Raw genomic sequence first — 23,040 nt, 5'->3', positions numbered from 1 at the left:
TGCCAAAGTTATTTTAAGATTTTGCATAAATACCCAGTATAAAGGACTTGACTCTAACCAGTGTAAGAACAAGAAAAGATAAGACTACACCCTACCACCCATCCTCCTGGTTGGTATTGGCCTAATAGAAGGTGGCCTGTCTGTTATTAGAAGAATGAGGTGTTCTGCTTCAGGAGACTTGTTCAGTAAACCACAAAAGCAGTTCTGTGAGGAACATGCCATGTTATGCAAGGCAGCTAGTCAACCAATGGCCCAGGATGTCCATTTGATTAATCTGTGTCATGTGTTCATCTGTGTCAATCTAACCCATGCATCAGCTCACCTTCTACATAAAAACAGACTGTATGCATGCTCAGGGGCCATTCAAGAGTAACGTGTTAAAAAACTGAGAGACTGTGTAGAAATCTCCCATTATAACAAGCAGAAGAAGTACTGATTATTCCAATGCAAAAATACAAGATACACATTGCTAGGATTACAATGGTATGATTTGAAGAAAACTGTTGAAATCTTGCTGTGGCCAGTTTTTTATCCCGAGTCCAGCAGAACAACTGTGGGACCAGCTTGGCAGTTCCTTTAATGGGAGATAACCATGACTACACATTGCCGGTTTTGTGCAGGCTGCAGCTGAACAGGAAGAGTGGTGGGATATCTCACAGCACTCTGTCCAGAGGCTGATCAGGCCTGTGCATCAACATTGCTATGACTGGTTTAATGCACTGTCAGGTCCTAACTGAACTTAGCTTTCTATTGTTTTATCTGTGACAGTGCGTCACATTTCAGAATTCTTTCAGTTTGGATTTTCTTCATACTTTGTGATTTTGCTGTTCTGTGTTTAAAATATTTGATACAGGCCCTAGAACTGAGTGTTACGTTTCTTTTGTGCATCAGTGTAGTTCATTGGAATAATAGAATAGAGGTTTTGCCTATTGTATATCTTTTTTTTGTGCGGTAGAAATAGGAAACCTTAGGATATGTACTTCTGTGAGTCAGTGACATTCCCTGTGTCTTTCAGAGTAAAATGCAGGTGGACCATGAAGATGCACAGCCCAAAGAGCAGGCAGACACAACCAACCAGCCAGGTGAGGAGGCTGGAGCTTCGAGCACTGACAACAAGGTGAGGAATCTACACTGCTCAGGCACATTCACCAGTGTTGCATCACATCACATTTACATCCACTATGATATCGAGTAAAGATTTTGTTAGGAGACCGGGTTGAGTGTTGAGGAATGAAGAGTCTGTAGCCTGAGCCACTAGGAAGTGGGTCCCCTGATCACTTGATAAGTATTGGGATCACCTCTACCTGTAGAAATGCCTTTCCCTTTGCTCCCCTCTCAAATGGATACCATTCTATAGTATGAGAACATTTGAGTTTCCTCAGAGACTAGCTTTGCAGAAGCAGAAACAAAGTGACAGATTTCAACCCCCATTCTAGTGATCTGTGAACCTGACAGTCTCACACGTTGGAACCTGTCTGACTGTTTCAGCTTCTGCTTGATGTAAGAAATTTTGCTTTGTATTTTGAATAGTGGGCCCTGAATAAAAGTAATTTCTTCAGAGAAGGGTTTACCTACCAACAAAAGTTGAGAATCCCTGTGCTATTCTGGACCTTTAAAAATGTCTTTATGTTAATTATTTCAGAGGCAAGGAAGAACATTTCCTTCTTATCGTGCTATAACATGCGACTGCTGTCTGAAAGCTGTAATGCAGCAGGCTGCTCTCTTGAACAGAAAGCAGGCCCGTTGTTCCTGTGGTTCCTGCGCCTGATTTATACGTTAATGTTGTGGTTGAAAGGAGGGTGGCGCTGCGGAAAAACAGGAGCCGAACTCCGGGGCCTGCGCGCCCAAGGTGAAGGTCAAGAGCATCGATCTCCCCATTGTGGCCAACACCATCAGACAGCTGGGCAGGGACGTGCTGAACAGCTTTGTGGAGAATGAGGTAAGCTGGCTTAATTAGCAGCTGTGTGTGCCGGAGCATGCAGGGCGCGAAGCGAGCTGGGAGCTGCTGGAGGTTCTGCAGCCATCACAGGCCTGAGTGGTGACTCAGTCCGGGAGTTCGCAGCCATCTGCTCTCTGGCCTCTGAAATGTTAGAACAGGGTGTCAGAAGCGATGCTCTTCCCCCTGAGTACCTGCTGCTCCTTGTGGTTTGAAGTCTGCAGTCAGCTGTTGCAGGGCGATCTCGTTATGAGCTATGGACCCGCTTTAATTACGTTCTCTCCAAGCACACACACTAGCTTATTCGGCATAGCGGCACCTGAACACCTTTAGGAACAGAATAAAGAGGGCGGCAGGGTGGTTTCCGTAGGTAAAATGCATAGTAGAATATCATCATGTCCCTTGTAAAATGAAACCAACTCAAATATACTTGGAAGAAGAAGGTGATTTTCCTGATGCAAACAGCTTTCAGTAGCAAGCTGATTGGCGCAGCTATTATAAAGATGTTTGGTTCTGCCTGGAAGTAGTGTTTGTGTCGTGAAATGAAGAAAGTATGTGCTTCGCCCTCCAGGTTTCTTCAGAGCTTTAATGAAACAGGAACAGAAAACATCACAGAACAGAAGGTTGTACAGATTGGAACTTGTGTGCAGGTTAAAAAATCTTAAATTGTTATATGGTAATCTTAATAGCATTGCCCCTGAAAAAATAATATATCTTAATAATAATAATTCACTCCCCTTTAGAAAGTATTTTGTAAATCCGCCTTCAGGTATGGATTACACTGAAAAGACACCTCCTTTGATGCCCTGTGGGTTTCTAATACTTCTGACAGGGGATTTGTTTTTGTTTCTCCAGGAAGACCCTCTGGTTTCTGTTTGCAAGCTGCCTTACTGTGTTTGAACCACAGATTTTTCAATAAGTTTGAGGGCTCCGTGTCCCATAGAGACAACACAACCCCAAACTATTCTGTCTGCACCATCATCCCGATGTTATTTAGCAAGACAGAGTTTTCTTTTTCTGTGGCTCACCCTCAGAAGGGGCTTCTCCTCTACTGCCTTGCCATGAATGACATATTCACACAGGCAGTGACCAATGGTAGTTTAAGCTTAACCTCTCACCTTGACCTTCACTTCTGACTTTAACCAGAATGATGCATGTTATTACTGAATGTTTCCTGTTACATCCTTTAATCCCTTAGGGACACCAGAAACCTTCAGAGGCCTTGAGATTGTTTGATTTTATTTTCACAGATACTTAGAGATGTGTATTTTCTGGACATAATTTAATTACAAGTGACAAATATGACCTTGCTTTGTACAGTGCTATTACTATTACCCTATGAAATTTTCAGATTTGTTTTAAGCAAGGCAAATTATCCCGTCTATAGCTCTTTGTGTTTTCTGTGCCTGTTTCGTCAGGGTTAAAAATAGATGTCCGAGGCACTTTTAAGTGTTTTAATAAAGTAGTATCAATCAGAAAAAAACACAACTGGTTTTGTTGTTGCTTTATGACAGTAGCGTGTAGGGGCATTTTTTTGACTGCTCGTCTCTGCCCTTCCTAGGGAAAGATGATAATGCAGGACAAGCTGGAGAAGGAGCGGAACGATGCCAAGAACGCTGTGGAAGAGTACGTCTACGACCTCCGGGACAAGCTGTGCAGCATCTATGAAAAATTCATCAGTGAAGATGTAAGAGAGCACTTACTGCTATAGGCCAACAACCTGCCAGTCAGTCTAAGAAATGGCCCTGAAACTGAATTAGTTTGGGGTTTGAGTCAGCAGTACGTGTTTGAGCAGTATTGTTTTTATTGGCAGGAACCACTAATGAATATCTGTGGATTTTGTAACTAGGAAAAGTTCTTCATCTCCAGATTGTCTTATCCAGGAGTGACTACTGATCAGGAGGCAGAACTTCTCTAAATAATAATAGTTAATTACAACATTAAAAAGAATTATATTGGAAAATGGAGAGTTTCTTTGTTCCCCATGGTTTCCAGGTAAAAAACAGTGCAGGAGATTATCCAGACTACACAAAGCAATAAATTTAACTGCTATTTCAAAGACATGGTAAAAAGAATTGATATACTCCCATCTCAAGATTAAAAGTGGTTGCATGTGATAAATAATGCCATGAGATCTTTGGGCCGCATGGTGGTGCAATTGTTAGCATTGCTGCCTCTCAGCAATTGGGCCTGGGGTTCAGTTCTGGACCTCGGGTGCTATTTGGTGTGGAGTTTGTGTGTTCCCTCTGTGTTTTTGTGGGTTTCCTCCAGCTGCTCGACTTTCTTCAGCAGTCCAAAGACATACTGGTAGGTTAATTAGCTTCTGCGAAAACTGACCCTGGTGTGAGTATGCATCTGTGTGTGCTCTGCCATGGACTGGCTTCCTTCCTGGGTGTATCCTGCCTTGTGCTTGCCTGGACAGTCTCTGGCTCCCCCTGCAACACTGAAGTGGAAGAAGCGGTTCGAAAATGCATGGTTGACATCTTAATGTACGATGAGATGCTCGCATCCCTCCTAAGACAATGTCGTGTTGACCCTGCAGGACAGCAGCAGACTGTCCCTGATGCTGGAGGACACAGAGAACTGGCTGTACGAGGAGGGGGAGGACCAGCCCAAGCAAGTCTACGTAGACAAACTGGCCGAGCTGAAGGCAAGAATTCTTCAGTCTGGTTCTGGATCAAGATGCCAGCAAATGGAATAAGAGGAGTCAAATAGCCTTCTCTTATTCCATAACCTATTTTTCCTTAAAACTGTAAAATGGCAGCTTTCACAAAACCAATTCTCCTTGTGGCCAGTTTAATTTATAGCCAGATGTCCAGTATTGAATATTTTAAAAAATATTAAATCACTATCACTACCACTATCAAAGGATTGTTGTGCATAGAGTCATTCACGCCAAGCAGCAATGTGTGTTTCACAGATGACCACCTCAAAAGCATTAACCTGTTTGAGATGCACTCTTCAAATTTGATCCTTCCTAGGGTCCTAATAATTTCATGGTGGAAATGGAAGTGAACTGCTCATGGGAGGTCCTCACTTTCTTTTCCACAGAGATTTGGTCAACCCATTCAGGACCGTCACAGGGAGCATGAGGAGAGGCCGAAGGCATTTGATGAACTGGGCAAGAAAATTCAGCTCTTCATGAAAGCAGTGGAGGCCTATAAACAAAAGGTACTGCAGTTTTATTTCAGAAGTGATTCTGCCTCAGTCAGTTCTGTTTCAGAGAGTTACACCACAATTTGATAGCTTAGAATAAAGAACTGAACTCAAAAGCTCTGACTGTGTGAGATCAGGCCACGTTTTTCAATTTAACTAGACAACAGTGTAAATATACCGGGAGTCATTAAAAGACAACAAATGCTGTTTGCTTAGTTTCCATTACTCATTTGTTGTTGCCTATTTAATGCCCTTTAATAAATAAAGAGCAGAATAACCCCCTAAAAACATCAATGGAAAGGAAATTGTTGGAAAAAGCTTGTTAATGTCATTGATTATGTTTCACAGGAAAGAGGTCAGTATGCTTTCAGTGGGCATAATACAGAATGACTGATTTCCTGATAAATACCCAGATTCATTACTCCTTTGCTTTATCAGAATCAGTGAGGAGACCTAATCAAATCCTAATTATTTGTGTTTGTGTGGCCACAATCTGCTTTTAACTTGTTTTGAAATTTTGTACAGTAGATGAAATTGTTGCACTCTGTCGTAGAAACTGTCAATGACAAATTGGAACACGTAGGACTTGTCCAATTTCCTGTAAGAAAATACACTTACTGTGCTTTCTGTTGGAAATAAGCAATTTCAGATTTCAGTGTTGTTTAGATAGACACACAGTTTTAGATTTTGAAATATACCTACTACCTATATTCATACAGTATTGCTTTCTCAAAGTGTACAAGTCAGGTACAGATATGGTTTGTTTTCGTATAGTTAAAACAATTGTAAATTGATTTATGAGAAGTCCATGTTGATCACAGTGAATTTGAGTGTTTTGTATAGCTCACTCAATCAAACCGTAATTTCAAATTTGTAGTTTTCAATCACAAAAATCATAAAAATCTGCTGAGGAGAAGGTGTCGTGTTTAAATAAGAGGGTGAAATTCTGGCTACTTTTTTGGGAAATTTGTATTTTTGCAGGTTCTCACACTAATTTTAACCGAGAGAGAAGAAAATCCTGTTTTGTTCCTCTTTTTATTCTCCCTTTTTTACATTCCTCTTCCTCCACACAAGTGTGCCAAGTTATCATATGCTGTATTTTTCTAACAGAGGTTCTGCCCTTCTACCCCCTGTCCCCAGGATGAGAGATATGATCACCTGGAAGCAGGAGAGATTGCAAAGGTGGAGCAGTGTGTTAATGAGACGATGAACTGGATGAACAGCAAGATGAACGCGCAGAGTAAGCTCACTATAGCCCAGGACCCTGCGGTGAAAGTGACAGAAATCATTGCAAAAACCCAGGTAAGCTCACTGACAGACAACCCCAAAGTACATCTACAACACCTGCTTAAACTACCGGTTTATTTTTTTTTATTTTGAAGTGGAAAGCCAAGGCTCAGAATACAAGAACATAAGAAAGGATTGGTTTGTAGCCTTGCTTATCCGAATATTGGTAGGTTATTATTGTGGGGAAATCAACGAGTTGTTTCTTGAAGAATTCCGGGGAACTTGCTATGATAAATTGATGATGGGCAGTTTGTACAATATTTTTGTTCCTCACAGTCCTTCTTCTGTATTGTTAGTTTTTATTCCATTGTAGGTTATTATTATTAATAATAATAACTGGCCCCACTAACACCTCTTCCAGCAGCAACCTTAGTTTTTCCCCAGGAGGTCTCCCATCCAGGTACTGGCCAGGCTCACCCCTGCTGAGCTTCAGTGGGCTGCAGTGTGATATACTGTAGGCGCTGGTGTAGAATGTACCTTATGCTTCTTTCACTTGTTCAGGATCTAGATAGGATCTGCAGTGCTGTTATCAACAAGCCAAAGCCTAAAGTGGAGCTCCCGCCAGATGAGAAGGACAAGAACGGTGAGGCTCAAAACGGCCCAGTGAATGGACAGAGCGGGCCGGAGGGCAAGACAGAGGCCAAGGGAGAAAACCCCCACCCGACAAAGCCACGTACAGGGGAAATGGAGGTGGACTGAGACCGGCGCCCCCAGTGTCTTCAGGATATCCCATCGTCACTTTAGGTTTTAAGTCAGTTTTTAGAGCTGGTTTACAAGACACGTATTGGGTTTGTTCTCCACGTTCTGTATTTTATCGGTTGTCCCGTGTTTTAGTTTCTTACTCCTTTTGTTTTTGAATTTGAATACGTTATTGCAGTCAGGTGTGGTTTAAGAACACACGTCTATCTGGTTCAACCAGGGTTATCGATGGGGGACAGATTCTTTAGTGTTTATAGTCATGTCTGTTATTGTGTTAGCCGATACTGGATTGGAGTGTGTATTCTGCGAACTTTCTGCTTTATTCAAAAACAGATTGTTATTCCGAAACATACCTTTAGGCTCGTGAAAGGTAACTTCAACACTAAGGCGTTGGATTCTGTTAAGCCTTAGAAGTAAATATGTATTGCACATAAGATGTTGTTGGTGAATAAATTACATTACATGCCATTAAATTGATTAAGATATGAGTTTAAAAAAATTATATATTTAAATTAATTTTTGAGATACATTTTCTGTTTTGAATTTGTAAATATTATAGTAATTTAAATTGGCCAGTTACACATTCGAAGAAAAGTTTAAGTGCATATTAACAACTGTTATTGTGAGAAAACTAGCAACAGCAAAATGGTTTTTGGATTCCAGGAGAAGCCGTCTTGGTTGTGTTTTATTGTACTGATCCATTCCCACATTTACTTCGTAGAAAATGGAGACAATTGAAAAAAGCTGTTATTCTGACCAAAAACAAGCACTGAACTATGTCAAGTTCATTTGGCGCTCAAACAAGGACAAGAGCATAAATTAACATAGAAAATTGTTTCTGTGTTATTTTCTTGTTTGTTTTTTAGCAGTTTGTTCTGTGGCAACTAAAGGGTTTCTTATAGCAGGTCATAAGACTGACACACAGAGGGGATTCTTTCATTAGATCACTTTTCATTTCGGTTAGCCTTTAGATGCTGGATTGTAAAAAAGTGCTCTGCCATTCCTAAGAATAGAAATTTAAACTGTTGTGGAACAGAAACAGCTATGGTAATCACATGGATATTTAATAGTCTTAGCTGTTCCTTGATTTCACTAATTAGCGACAATTGAGAAGGGTTCTTGACTTGCATTGTTCCCTTCAGAAAAAGGTGAAAGATAGAAACGTCCATTTCAGTGTTAAAAGAATCTAAAAATGATACTGTTATTTGAATCCATTGATCATAATGCCCAAAAAGCTATAAGACTGCTTTGCACATCTGCTATAATACTGTAAAAGCTCACTGGATGAGATAACAATGTACATTTTAAAAAAACAAAGTCTCTGTTTTTGCTGTGATTTCAGTGGCAGTTGAGACTGACTTGATTTTTCTTAAAATTAATTAAATCAAACATGTTTGGAAGTGCTGCTCCGCACCTTGGTGAAAATCCACAAGATTAAAAGCCATGGTGGAAATCGGAGAACATTTCCTAGTTCAGTGCAGCAGGTAGGGTGTATTGGATTGACAACTGCTTGTGAGGTCTGCATGTTGACACGGCTTGCGATTTAACATGAGCATGGAGCCTGGCAAAGCTTCCTGAATAACCAAGCCTGATAAAGCAGGGCTGATATTCCTTATGCACTGATTGCATTTGTTTGGTGAGGGATGCGTGTTGTCAATACCCGTCTTGTTCAGCAAATGTACAATGAAACTACAGTATGTGCCCTCAATTTCCTCACAAACCTTCTGTTACTGTGTTTGTAAAGCTATCAGCTTTTTGCAGCCAGTTCTGGTGATAGAGATGGATTGGTCCGTCTTTGCAAACCAGTATATTTTTTTTGATGTATAAGTACTTATGATGCTCCTTGTGCAAATTAAATACAGAGCAGAAGACGACTGTGTTTTGGTTCTGGAAGGTGCCTGTAAGAACTTTTGTTTCTTTGTTATTCCCTTTTCAAACATGTCTGTGGAAGTATTTTGTGATTCAAAATATGGGAAGTTTGACAAAGCTTTTAGCATTTCTATCAAAGACTATGACATTCTGAGCAGTACAATCGTGCTAGATGCATCAGATGTAAGCATTTCTTAATTAAACTTTCAAAAATGTTGTCTGATAATCTACATTTTATTTTTGTTTGTTCTCTTTATAAGTAACTCAGCACTCTACAAACACAACGTCACCAGCTTTTAGTTTACACAAACTATGCATATTCTGATTTAATAAAGATTACAGTATAATTTCCGTGGTAGGGCATTTAATCTCTTTGTCTAAGTAATTATTTTGGCCTTATTTGCCCAAGTATTGCCATTACACACTGACCCCACTTTCTAGAGTAAATGGATGCTGTACTGATGCTGAGTTCCAGTAGTTTTACATCTGTAACTGGCAGCTTTGTATTTTCTGCTTTAAGAAATAGTGAAATACAGTTTATCATATTCCATTGCAGCTGTGTAACAATTCTGTACCAAAAGGATAATTAAATACATAAAAATGATGAAGGTGTTTCTCATTATTTCATATTTATTGATTTTTTTTAATAATAACATGCTGAAACATTTTAGAAACTTAAGGAACTGTACATTCACTTCTATGAATTCTGTAATGTTAACTAATTAAGCCCATAAGAGTATGGCAGAATGAGATGTGATGAGGCTGTATAAAGTAGAGCTCCTGTCCTCTTTTTGAGGGCTTGTATCTTTAACTCCTTGGATATCTTTGCAGCTTCTGTCTTCAGTTCACCTGCATGCAATACTGTTACTAGGTAAGGTGAATCAATGTTCTGTTAACACCCAAATACACTATTAATAAGTAATTATAGTTTTGCATAAAATATTAAAGTAGATAAGTGAAATTGAGAGCCAGTACTGTTGTGTATAAGAAGTAGATCAGTGAGAATGTGCTAACCTTTAGGATATATATTGTTGTTTCCTATATATTTTTCTTCTTTCAACCACAAATGACACAAACGGTAACTAAGCAATTGTAATTCTCACACCATGAAGCAGCAGCTCAGTTAGAAACAGCTGCATAGCTGTGTTCAGCTGTCCTATTTCACATCTTGTTTGTCAGAATTGTTTGATCAGTAGTACAGACGAAGAGAAAAAATATGCAGTTGAGAAGTTATACAATTATTTTTCACTGTTTCTGTCTATTTTGCTCCCTGCAACTACTGTATAAACTAAAATTTAATCATAACATTGTAATCAAAACTGAGTAAAATCATATCAAAATAATTCAAATACAGATGATGTCATGTATCAAAAGTTTCATTCAGTGTCAGCACCAGATGTGAATCCACTTCAAGAAGAGTTAATTCTGTACACAGGACATAAAGTTTATATTATCCTTTTTATGTCAAGTTATTCAAAAGAGACTAGGCTACCTTTTTCATAGCATATTGGTTAAAGAAAGAAGCACTATTTTTTTATAGCTAAATTTGGTACATCATGTACAGTATAGGAGCTCGGACTTATTTATAAAAAAAAACAAGCACATCTTGAAAGGCAGGAGTCCAGCAACTGTACAACATTTAAGGCTATAAAAATGTTCAGAACCTAGGGAAGGAGTGGGCAATTCTGATAAATCAGCTTTTCTGCAGAATTTCCAGATTTTCTACTGTCAAAAATGAAGATCAATAATACTGCTTAATATTATAATGGGCATCATAACCATTTAATCAGTACATCTTGCATGTGAAACCAGAAAATTGATGCCTATATTCAAAAGACATAAGCACTTAAATGCCAGAAGAAAGCAGCAGGGATTTCAGCACTTACAGTTCAGCTTACAATGGAAGATTTATGATATAAAAAAACAAGAAGACTTTTTAAAGCTTATAGTTCCTGTTTTCCAGTTTCTCTTACACAGAAAAACTGTAATCATTGACAAGAAATCTTTTGAAATATTATTTAAATATTATAATTATGGTCCTATGGGACGTGAGCTGGCTCAGAAAGAGAAGTCATACGGGTCATTGAGCTCCGCTGCAGGGTCTGGCTTGTGGATTTCCTTGCGGACATCATCCAGCTCATACCAGTGCAGAGTCTGGTAGGTCATCAGCCTGCCCGACACCTGCGGGATGTCCACCTGTGTGAGGTGACCTCTGACTCTGAGGAGAGAGGGCAGACGTCACACTGTGAGGGTCTCCTTAGGGATTCAAGTCAACACTGACAGCAGTAGAAAGGAATTCTGTACTTGTGATCTAAAGTGCAATAGTCAGAACGTGTAGCATTTGCCATCAAACCTTAAATACACAATATATGGTATATAAGCCATAAACAGCTTTAGATTTTTTTGTTAGGGTCAATCCATTCACTAAAACCAGCTAAAAGCTTTGTGCATGCACAGTACAAAAAAAGAATGCAACACTTCTATGTAGTGTACTCACAGGACAATCTTTACAAAAATACTCCATTCTTTGATACAAATAACCTGGGAGCACATTATGTTCAAACTGACAATGATTAACATCTTTAAAATCTTACAAATCACTGTAATGTTCATTCTAAGTGAAGGTACCTGAAGGATGGCTGATACGTCTGCAGTTCTTCCTCGATGTCCTGAGCAGTCGGTGAGGAAAGTGCTTCCTGCCACACAGTACCCTAAACAACATCAAAAAGGCCGAGTTTCATTTTTGGGTCCTGTATAGCTTGCGAGGAATGAGAGCAGCCCAGGTTTGTGTAACGGTAGAATCGTTTACTGATTTTAGTGAAAACTTTGGCTTAACCCCATTGGCTGAGGGCCGACCTCCTGGCTGAACGGGGAGGCTGGGACCCCCTTGTTTGGTGAAAAGGCGACCAAGGGGCGGCTGCAAAGCTGGCGATGGGCCGGAGGAGGGAAACGAAAACGAGCGAAGAAGAGGAGAGGGTCACGTGTGGTGTATATTATATATATGAACTGAGGCGACCACGTCAGGATTAAGTGCAATTTGCATCAGCCGAGTTGAATTAGTTTGGTTGCCTTCATCCTCCCGAACGTTCGTTAGAACTCCACTCTTCGATTTAGCGAAGTACTAGTGATCCTTTCCCCATACATGATGGAGATGCCTTGAAATGATTTACCGATGCAACAGAAAAGAAATTAATTCTTCCAACAATTTAATACAGTAGATTTCAGTAACAATGTATTCAGGTAACACAGAGATGCCTAAATAGGGCACTACAGAGTAGTTCCAAAAGAAAAGCAGACATGAAGTATTTCCATCATCACTGGCACTGATTGAATTAAATTTGGCTTGTTTTAAAAACATTCAAATGAACCTGGATTTCAATAAGAGATTAAAAATCTATTAATCTGAACAAATGAGGCTGGAATGAGGAGAAAGATATTCACAGGAAATTAACCCTTATCTGACTAGGTGTGTACAGTCGATACATTTTCAGGAGGACAAAAAAAGTTTACGAAACATTAAACTCATTTTCATTTGCTAGACAAAAGATTAAACAAGACAAGGAGTACTGTACATGGGTTTCATTCAGTTCCCAAGTCTGATTATTTTCTTCAGATTTGGCTCATGAGAGAGCAAATAATGCACGTTTTCTTGAATGCTTGCCTTGGACCTAAAAAACTGTTTAGTAAGATGAATAATTATTCAACTAACAAATTAAGAGTGCGTGTGGAAAGAGAATCAGAAGACTATCTGACTCTGAAAGACTCACTGAACATATATTTGTCTCAATATATCAGCTTCCCACACTGGCCAGAGGCAATCAGGCACCTAACCAGAGTGTAGTGGCCCACCTCTCCCCAGCCCCATGCCCACCTCTGTGTGAATGCCAGTGTTGCTGGGAGGCCTGCTCCTCAGCGCCCCCTGTAGGTCAGGCTCCTCTGTAAGCACCCTCAGGTCCTCAGGCAGCTCCTGTCTCCAAGTCTCCTTTTTCCTCACATCCCAGCGCTCCTGCTGGCCAAATGTACCTGCAGTCCAACCAGCATGGAGACAGACCTTGAACTTAAAGACGGGACACACTTTAAGTCATTCCTATAAACAAGTCATATAAGTTATTCTTATAAACAAGAGATTTTCTAAAAGAAGAAGTAGCACAAAGTCATTTTTTGACTAACATAGAAACATTTGGCTAGACTTGAAATGCACTATTTACCAATTTGTTTCAACCGGGATTCACAAAGGTGAAGAATGTGTGATGTGTGCTGATGGTGCACTAAGGGGCAAAACAGTATGAGAAACAAGTAAAACGGTCTGGAAGTCAGCACCTGCAGTGCACAGGCTGCGGTGGTGGATGGAATTTGTGATTAACACCTCCTGGCTCCTTGCGTAATACTTATTATATTGCCTATAGGCTGAAAAAACTGAAACATTTAAGCTTGAACACAGAAGACTGCAAGAGGGGGCACCGTACCAGTATTTAAAATCCCCAAAGTTTTTGGCAGAGTCAACCTTGCCAATTTCACAAAGAGTAGTGAAACCACATGATACAAACTGCATTTAAAGCTGAGAACACAAGGCACCTCTTTACCAAAAGAGTGGTGGGAGTATGGAACCTCCTACCCATTGAAGTTGATATCATGGCTTCTTTGAGGAAAAAAACAAATGATTTCATTATCATTCAATTAGGCCCAAATGACCAAACTGACTATCTGTGCAAAATGGCCTCTTCTCAGAGTGCAGGGTCAGCCATTTTGACGGTCTTGTCTGACCAATTACAGTTCCCAGATATGCACGTTTAACACCCCCACAAACAGACATTTGATTGCTGCCCAGAAAACTGATTTTCAGGGCTGTAGTCTAGTTTTGCCGAGAGCTGTCTGTGGTGCTGAATTATTCTGATCTTCTTCTTCACACCAGACAGAGCTAAATGTGACACTTGTAGTATATTGAGAAATGGTACCTCATTACTGTCAAATTCCATCAGATAGTGATGATAAACAGTCAATCCTGTTGCCATTGTGCTGCTGTTCCCTTCCCATATTTTTTTAACACTTTTAGTCATATCTGGGCACTGCCACTAATGTTTGTACCATCAATTGTTAGCACCTCACCACTCACTGCCATTACCAGCATGAGCTTGGAATGTATTAAGAAAGCTGTTTGCTGTTTTTTTTCCCAAAGACTGATGGAAAGTTCTGGGGAGCAGGCCCAGTTCACGTGAGGGTCCTTCCACTCCCTGAGGTGTTGCCATGGTTTCCAGGCCAGGGCACATGGTACTGTACCTATCAGCTCCCCCTGGTGGCTCCACAGCCTGAGCAGACAGTCCTTGGCAGAGGTGACCGCCAGCTGCTGCTCAGGGACACACACAACGCTGTTGAGACAAAAAGGGAAAACCAGCTTCAGAAAGCGTAGGGTCGTGAAATGTGTTTGCTGTTCTGCAAAAATGCTGTGAAATGTCAGACTTTGCAAGAAAGTGCGATGTAATTTGTCAGATGGTATCATTACACTTTCCTTTAAGTACTAACAAGGCTCAGTCCTGCTCATCTTCCAGAATCTATGCACAAACCTGAAGGCAGCTTGAATGCCAGAAAATAAGGCCCCTGTGAAAAGCTAATATTTGAAAGTCAAACTAAATGCTTCATAAATCTTTACAGAATGCTTATAGTAAAACAAGTCAGTCCAGGAGAAAAGTTAATTCAATCAAGGAATTCAAGTGGGATATGTAAAGAAATATTTGATGTTTTCTCTTTAATTCAAATAATTGCTTCTTTGGTGTTATGCTGAAAGGATCAAACTGATTGACTTAACCAAGGTCGCATAAATCTAAATAAATTATCATAAATCTTCTCCCAGAGTCTGAATATCTTCTCTTCACTGTGCCATAGTACCTGTGCAGCTCAACTCCTCTTCTAAAAAGGTAGCTTTCTTGATTTAGACACAAACAAACAATTCTACACAAACAATATGCACAGTACACGATTTCTGTATTCAAAATCCTCCTCACATGATAGTCCATTATGGTTGCTGTAATTTCTTTATAGAGATTAATTCCCATCGAAAAAATAGGATAGTTTTTTTTTAGGATAGTTAGTTAAAAATAGGATATTTTTAGGATAGTTAATATCTTAAAAAAAGGAGCTCCTGTTTTTCATTTTTTTAAGAATTTGAGCTGGAATAGAAAATTTGATTTTACACTTGGTGCTTTCACAAAAAAAATTCTAAAAATACATTCTTTACTCTCTTGACCAGTACTTCATTAGTGCATATTTATGGGTAAGTGTTGGTTTACCTTGTAATGCTGCAGGCATGTGCTCTCCAATTGCACAGCACTGTGAAGAAAGAAATATACCGGTACTTTATGGAAACACCCAAGAGCTAATCCCTTGCAAAATTTCCTACTAAGGTTTCACTTCATTAACTATTTAAAAACGCAACTAGTGTGAATTGTCTCTATAAACTAAGCCTGGGAGGGGATACAAAATAATTTAAGCCACATTTCGAGCCGATTATTGTGCACCCTGCACTGAGATTCCAAAACAATTTCACAAAACGCATCCCCAAAGCTTGATGCAGCCCCAGGAGACTATTCTACGAAAATAATTTCTGTCAAATGTTTCTGTGGAGCAGCCTTGAAACAATGTCATGTATTCCATTTTGAAAAGCTTCATCCCAAGTTCAATCTCATCGTCTGGGAACGGCCAAACTGTTAAGGATGGTGAATGACAGCCCCAGTTGCCTGCATTCCTACAGAACACTGACTGAATGCATTTTATTTGACACCGTGTGTCTCATAAATGCCTTCATTGTCATTTTATTGTACCTGCTCATCATCAAATCAATATCTCCAGCCTTCATGTCAAACTTTGTTAACACTGTACAAGTATGTCAAACAGGAGAAGGGCATTTGCAAAGCTACTAATATTCACTCCCAGTCCTGGGGGGCCACTGTGCTTTCTGGTTTTCATTTCACCCTGGACTATTATATACCCTGCTGAACAAGCTCACAGCCATCATGAACAACACCTCTCACCCGCTTCATGGGACTGTTACTGGGCAGCGGAGCACATTTAGCAATAGACTGCTCCAGCTACGGTGTTCAAGGGAACGTTTCCGCAGGTCTTTCCTCCCGGCGGCTGTCAGGGTGTATAACACTGCCCTAGGCTAGGACTGCTAGCCCTTCATTTGCTCCTCTATGGACAGCATGTTTACTCCATTGTACTTTTTGGACAATCAGTCTGTATAAACCTATGCACATTTTGCACATATTTTATTGTTTTTACAGCGACTATGATCAGCACATTTTGCACACACCTATGTATTTATTTATTTTTATTTCTTTTGTTTGTCTTTTGTTTTATAACTATTCTGATGTCTGTTTTGCTTGTCTTGGGCTGGACTGCTGTAACACATCAATTTCCCTACGGGATTAATAAAGTATTATCTATCTATCTATTAATGTCTTTATGTGAATCCATTATTCTCTTATTTGGTCAATATTAGCAATGTTTCCAGGTCTTGACTCATTGAGGGTTATTAGTTACCCATAAGACCTTTGAGACTGTAGCCCCACAGGTCCAGGAATAAATAATATTGATGTCTGCAGTCCCATAGCAGAAAACCACAGAAGTGATGGACGCTGCGGTCACTGTCTGTTACAGCATAATTAAATCGAAATCAAAGCGGCAGCACTGCTGAAAAAGAAAATCAATGTTAACTGTGAATTCTTAGAATGGATATTGACTATGACAATTAAAACAAACATCTTTTACAAACTTAGATGTAAAAAAAAATTGCACTCCACACACTATTTTATTAGAAGCTTAAACGAAAGCGGTCTTGTTTGTAAACTGAAGCATAGACACCTTGCTTAGTTTGAGAAAGGAAGTAAAGTGAAGTGCCTGAGTCAGAAGACTGTACTGGCGATTCTTACAGGTGGGCTTAGTGGTCTCGGGCCCATGCTGTGCAAAGCCTGCGATGTCCCAGATGCGCAGCCATCCCAGCTGGTCCACAGACAGCAGCAATATGTCTCCTTTCCCCAGGGCCAGGTCGGTGACAGTGGCCTGCTGTGGAGACTGGGCATACACACAACATACACATGTCCGGTCACTAAGTGGAGTAATGACACAGTGAGATAAAGGTCTGTAAGAAAAAAACGCTGTGCTAGGAAAAATCTATGGGAGCCCAGCCTGTTGCTCGGGACAACAGAAATCAGCGATGTAAAGAGTATGGAAATTTTTCATAATACTGAAACACAAAGACGGATTCTCCTTCATCTAAGTGGCCTTTCTGCTCTCCACAGTGCAGTCAGCTCTTGTTCAATACAGTATGGCTTTAAAAGAAGTTAATTTACTAAAACAAAATTGAAAAAGCACCATGCATACAGTATATATAAGAGGAACATTTTGTTGTCACCCTTTAACTTTGGTAAATGTCATGGTTTGGATGACCTGCATGAAGGCAGTACACCCATTGCTTCATTTAAAGGATATCTGAGTCGATACACTGCACTTCACTTCAGTGGTTGCCTTAATGATCAACAAAAATGTGTTTCTTCTCAAGCACAAGAGGATTCTTCAGCAGGTCTGTTTCTTTGTAAAGGTTTTGTGTTTCCTTTGTTCAAGAAGAATTTGACATGAACGTAAACAAGTAGGTAAACAAATACTTTCCTTCTGTTCTTGAATTCATGTATTTTAATAAGTAGAATCTGCCTCTCAGATTCTACCAGATGAAAATTTCATGAGGAACTCCAACCAGGTTTTAGACACCCACAGAGCACAAGCACCACCAAGCACTGCAGAGAGTTTAGTCACAGAACACTGAGAACAAAGCAATGAATGAGAAAGTGCTGGAAGAGCACTTATTCTCAGAGACCTATTTGAAACTTGGGAAAAAATGAAACAGCCTTACATCAGTCTCAGTGGTGTGCTTTCTCTTTTTGTCCTTTCTTTTTTTTCTCCATAAGAGGGAAATGCAAACTGTGCCCTGAACAGAGCCCTACTCCTCATGAAACTCTTCGGCATGCTGGGAGGCTGTGGATAAATATATTTTAAATTAACCTACAAAAGGCAGCCCTGCTCAGCACAGCCTCCCCCCTGGAGAGATGTGACACAGATTCCAACACAAGCTCTGCTGGCGACCGTGCCAGTGAACAGCACTCCAGTGGGCTGCTCTCCTGCGAACAGAGAGACTGAGGTGCTGTACCACCCGGGAGGCATGGGGGAACAGTTTCATGGGGCAGTCTCCTCTCCCTCCTGGGCTGACTGGCAGCGAAGTGAGGGGGAACACATTGTAGCACAACCTTTCATCACTTCTTAGTCACTGAAACCTTTCAAGGAAGGACTGACATCCCTTTCATACAACACAAGAGAGAAAACAACTCATAGAAACCTGCAGTTAGATTCGTACTTAGTACCACAACGTTTGTCACTTTACATGTATTGTTATGCAGTACACTGTATATATTACACAAGACTTTGGCTTCCTTAGTGTTACTATTATTTTCCTTTCTTGGAAGCAGACATCTTACAGGTGCACAGTAAAGAACCATCTACATACTGATGAGCAACACAGTAAACTTATAATTTATGACTGCGATAAATTCACAAAGTTATCAGCAACATGCAAGATCATTTTTGCAGCCGGTGCCCTGGTATTTTACTGAGCTGACATGACATACAGTAGGTAAATTCATAATGCTGATTAACAGTTGTCATCAACAGAGCTACACAAACAGGTGTTTACTGTGAAAGCCATGGGCTCGTAGTTTGTATGGCCAATGTTGGAAGCAATAAGCTGTACATCTGTGATGCATGCTTTACACCAAATTGGAGACACTGTCTTGTTGGATTCTGTTCCATTTCTTTCGTAGAGCCCGGACAAGCATGTGTCTGTTCTCTAGTCTCTGACAGCTAAAAGCCATATATTATCCCCGTTTGTGACGTAAATGTTCAATAGAGCTCAGGACCGGCGAGTAAGGAATACACAGCATTAACTATAATATTCGTATCTTGTAAGAAAGCTGCTGTTACACAAGCAGCACGAGGACAAGTGCTGTACTGCTGGAATGTTGCCAGATTGGGATGAGCCTACAGGACACAAAGCCAGTGAGGTCCCAGGACTTGATTAATGTCGTTCTGTACTGACCAGACACTCCTGCCAAGACCACCACACTTGGACTTACCCATTGATCTTGGCAAAGCCATCACATGTGTTCTCTCACATCTTGGCCATCACTGATAGACTGTATTTGGTTGCAGTGGCTTTCCAGGTTAGCAATTACTAGCTGTGAACTCCTCAGACAGAAAGCAACTGTAGGCTGACTTAGTCCAGCCTTCAACATACCAGTAGCATAAATCTCTTCTCTGTCTCTTTATATATTTCACAAGAAATATATATATTTTTAGCAATAATACAGAGAGTCAAGATTCTTGACATTCAACAGACTAAAAAGTCAGGGTCACCCAAGAATGTCACAATCAGTGAAAGACCAATTCATGAAAATGATTAATTTTTGTCAATGTACTCATTCACAAATAGAGTGATACATTTCTCATGATGTTCAGAAGACTTTGCAGGGGATATTGTGTTGTAGGAAGTGTCCTTTCTTTTAGATGAGATATCACTCTGATTTCCTGTATGCTCATCATTCGGGGTCCCATGGCGTTAGAGGTAACCGTATTTCAGTTCAGGCTAACTCAAGCGAAGCTAGCCACTTACCGCAGTGTACTGTAGATGCTCTTACACACCCCAGTGAGCTCTGTACAGCACTGGTGGAGGAGTCCCTTCCTACCTTTAAAGTAATTCGGGGCCTTTTGAAAGAATGGTGCTACACAAGAAAGAACAGATACTGTAGATGATGTAAATTACACTTACTCCACTAAATTTTCCAAAGAGTCTTCCACCACCAAATATATTCCAAAGATGAATACAACCTGTAAGAAACAACAATCCATTTCCAGGAAATCAAATGGCAATGCACTAATTTCTCATATTTTTACAAGTTTATCAGTAGAATACCTAAAACACATTGGAGCATGCAAGTTGCATACATTTATCACTAAAGTCAGACTGGGAGCCATCTCTTAATTACTGTATAAGGGCTGATCGTAGATTTGTACCCTCTATATAGGAAATGTACAATATATTCAGTTATGTTTTTCTACCTCCACTCTGCCAAAATCTCTGTCTTCTCATAGAAGCAGTTTTGATTAATGCGGAGATAGAACTTTCATTACAATTCACGGACATGAAGCAAATGCGCAAGTGTTTCCGGCCTTTTGCAGGTGCTCTGGCTATACCAGAGGGTTCAATTTTTATTTACGAGTTTGAGAGATGCTTTTGTCCGTATCCAAACCACAATATGCTGCCCCAGAGCTGTAGATTACAAAGCCCCATGCGATTTAGAAGGTGTACCTCCAGGGCCACTGGTCACCAGGATAGCAGCAGTTTTCTGAAGAGGAGCTCGTGAGGGGATGAAAAGAACTTTGCAAACATTTAGATCTTCATCTAGAATCAAAGACAGGCAGTTTTTAATCGGAAGTGCTGTAAAAAATGTTGGCCCCTCTATGCTGCTAAGAATTATTCATTCCCAAGCATTTAAACTTCTTACCTGTACCTTAAATATACGATTTAAATTAAAGGTCTTGGATTGCTGGGTTCATGTTTTGGCCAAAAAGATTTTCAAATGGGAGAATAAAGACCTTACTACATTACTAAATTATTATGGTACAGCGGTACAGCCCCTTTTCTGACTTAATACCTAACCGACAACTATTGCAAAGGAACAGCCTAAAACCACTATTAACACACTGAAATATTATGAACACACTGACTTAGACTGACGTAAAACAAAATAATTCAAGGCTTATTAGCCAGCCTGACGTTCAGTGTTCCTTCACAGGTTCAAATGCATGTTTTCATGTGCAACAGACCACTACAACATCTGTTGCAGATGTGATCTTGCTCTGAGCCTTCATAGTCTCACAGAACCTCTGCCTCCTTGCACTGCTCTCCTCTGGGGAAGTGGGAAGAAGCCCAGTTACAGACACATACTGCACCTGAGGGCTCGGAAGGCAGGGGGCTGGGCAGGGAGCCCAACTGGCAGAACAGACTCCCGGAGACCAGGTTCCACACCAGCACTTCTCCCCCACAGCTGGAGGTGGCCAGGAGATTGGGGGGCCAGAGGTCAACGGACACAATGTCTTCACGGTGGCGGAAAGACTGCGGTGAAACAGGCACAGAGCTATTCTGCGAGGTGGTGTGTATCGTATGAGGTTAACAACAGATGTGAAATATCTTTGTTTCACCAACTAAAGCATTGTTGAACAGCTCTTTAAAATATCCATCCATCGTTTGTCGAAATACTTACTGTATATCCAGTACAGAGCCGCGGGGAAGCCGGAACCTATCCCAGCAAGCAACAGAAGCAAGGTGGGATACACCCTGAATGGGACACCAGTCCATCGCAAGGCACACACCCACACCCTAACACCAGGGCCAGTTAATCTAGCAGTATGTTTTTAGACTATAGGAGGAAACCAAAGTACCTGGTGAAACCCACATGAGCTTGGGAAAGAAACATACAAACTCCATGCAGATAGCAGCAATTGAACCCAGAGCCCCAGTACTGCAAGGCTGACATGCTAACCACTGTGCCACCATGCTGATCTGCTATTTAATCATTTCAATCACAAATCATGCATTTAATCAAAAATATATGGCAAGCAATGGAAAGTAAATAAGTGCCAGATTTGCAGATTTATCTAAGAGGCTCCAAGGACGTATAAAAAGGGTCACAGCAGAAATCACATATAGACTCTGGATGTAACATTAATTCTGTCAGAATGCAAACACTTTATTCCTTTCAAGTCCTTTTTTTCATTACTGTTAAAATTCCTGTAGTATTTTATTTTAACTCACCAAAAAACAAGGTTATTGAGATTTTTAAAATCATACAGTCACTATGTATTTGGGTATGAATACTGTGATATTTTATATTTGTAATATTCAGAAGGAGGGTGTTCCTTCTCCAAGCTGCTAATATACATCCATTTCATTTTATAGTACAACTTAGGTATATCATGCTGAACAGAATACTATTCATAAATATAAAAATAAGGGACAGAACCAACCCTCAACCAGGATGGATTCAAGGGTATATGGATACAAAAACCCAACATATCTGAAGAGGTGAAGTCCACAAGTCTTTATTGTCATCCTTTCTGAGCTAAAATCCCAAAACGTTAACAAACAGAGAAAACCCCACCCCACAAGCACCATGCACACCCTTCACATACAGTACCCAACAATTCTAAACCTTTTACCCATTATCCAAAAATAAAGAGAATCACCCCAGCATGGCTACTTATATGTAATTAGAGCTTTCTAGCAGCCTCTGGTGGCACGTCCTTCTTAAACTGCCACATAATAATAATTTGCTATCCTAGATTTTATATACACAGAAGGCAGAATTGGATGTTGTGTGAGGTCTCCCATGCGCAGTGGTATGGCAAAAGCTTATCAATATTCATAATATTGATAAAAAAATCATACATAATTCATAGCAATTACATGCTCTTAAAAAGCCATCACAGTCCTGGATGGTGCTCTTTGTAAGTCACCGTTCATTAACAGAATCTTCTAAGACATAGGGCAATCTAAACACTTTGTCACTATGTCAAGGGGGTGAGGTGTGATTACTTAATAGGAGTAAATTATGGGGTCCCCATAGCACTTTATACTGTATTTTGGAGGGGGCCCACTGTATCCACCATCCACATGGGTGAAGAGGAATGCACCAGCAGCCCCACTACAGAGCAAATCCAGTTGAGAAGTGAGGAGTTGCTTTACTGACAGAATTAAAAGGGAACCTAAATCACCAAATACTCAAGCCCTTTGTTTAACTTCTCATCCAAAGGCTGGCGCCTCTTGTAGTACAGTGTACCCAGTCACTGAACTGGGTCGTTTGTTTGGAAACTCTGGTCCAGAGAGAAGAGTCAGTGCCACCTACTCGGCCCAGCTACTGGTCACCACATACAGCATCAACCTGTTTCTTCCCATGCCAGTTCTCACCAGAACCAGCTTTGTTTAGCTTCAGAGA

The 23,040-nt window shown here is 40.4% G+C and overlaps 2 protein-coding genes across 2 annotated transcripts in view; one reads left to right on the top strand and one right to left on the bottom strand.

Moving 5' to 3' along the window:
- hspa4l (heat shock protein 4 like) overlaps window positions 1-9,550 on the top strand; it is a 49,566-nt gene extending 40,016 nt beyond the window's left edge. The window contains exons 13-19 of the mRNA XM_088928709.1: window positions 1,016-1,117; window positions 1,796-1,939; window positions 3,498-3,623; window positions 4,479-4,586; window positions 4,988-5,107; window positions 6,233-6,394; window positions 6,881-9,550. Of these exons, the coding sequence (XP_088784835.1) occupies window positions 1,016-1,117; window positions 1,796-1,939; window positions 3,498-3,623; window positions 4,479-4,586; window positions 4,988-5,107; window positions 6,233-6,394; window positions 6,881-7,078 (960 nt within the window). The 3' untranslated portion in view covers window positions 7,079-9,550. The remainder of the gene's footprint in view (window positions 1-1,015; window positions 1,118-1,795; window positions 1,940-3,497; window positions 3,624-4,478; window positions 4,587-4,987; window positions 5,108-6,232; window positions 6,395-6,880) is intronic.
- Window positions 9,551-11,005: 1,455 nt separating this feature from the next.
- Window positions 11,006-23,040, bottom strand: part of LOC148840912 (cilia- and flagella-associated protein 337-like) — a 29,107-nt gene continuing 17,072 nt past the window's right edge. Inside the window, exons 18-26 of the mRNA XM_088928584.1 lie at window positions 20,999-21,161; window positions 20,355-20,447; window positions 19,815-19,873; window positions 16,873-17,014; window positions 15,232-15,271; window positions 14,225-14,313; window positions 12,819-12,970; window positions 11,576-11,658; window positions 11,006-11,165 (exon numbers count right to left, since the gene is read on the bottom strand). Coding sequence (XP_088784710.1) covers window positions 11,006-11,165; window positions 11,576-11,658; window positions 12,819-12,970; window positions 14,225-14,313; window positions 15,232-15,271; window positions 16,873-17,014; window positions 19,815-19,873; window positions 20,355-20,447; window positions 20,999-21,161 — 981 coding nt within the window. The remainder of the gene's footprint in view (window positions 11,166-11,575; window positions 11,659-12,818; window positions 12,971-14,224; window positions 14,314-15,231; window positions 15,272-16,872; window positions 17,015-19,814; window positions 19,874-20,354; window positions 20,448-20,998; window positions 21,162-23,040) is intronic.

This window comes from Atractosteus spatula, chromosome 1, assembly GCF_055471065.1.
Source record: "Atractosteus spatula isolate fAtrSpa1 chromosome 1, fAtrSpa1.hap1, whole genome shotgun sequence".
NCBI lineage: Eukaryota > Metazoa > Chordata > Actinopteri > Semionotiformes > Lepisosteidae > Atractosteus > Atractosteus spatula.
Note: the sequence above shows the minus strand (reverse complement) of the source record. Positions and strands in the feature narration are given on the sequence as shown.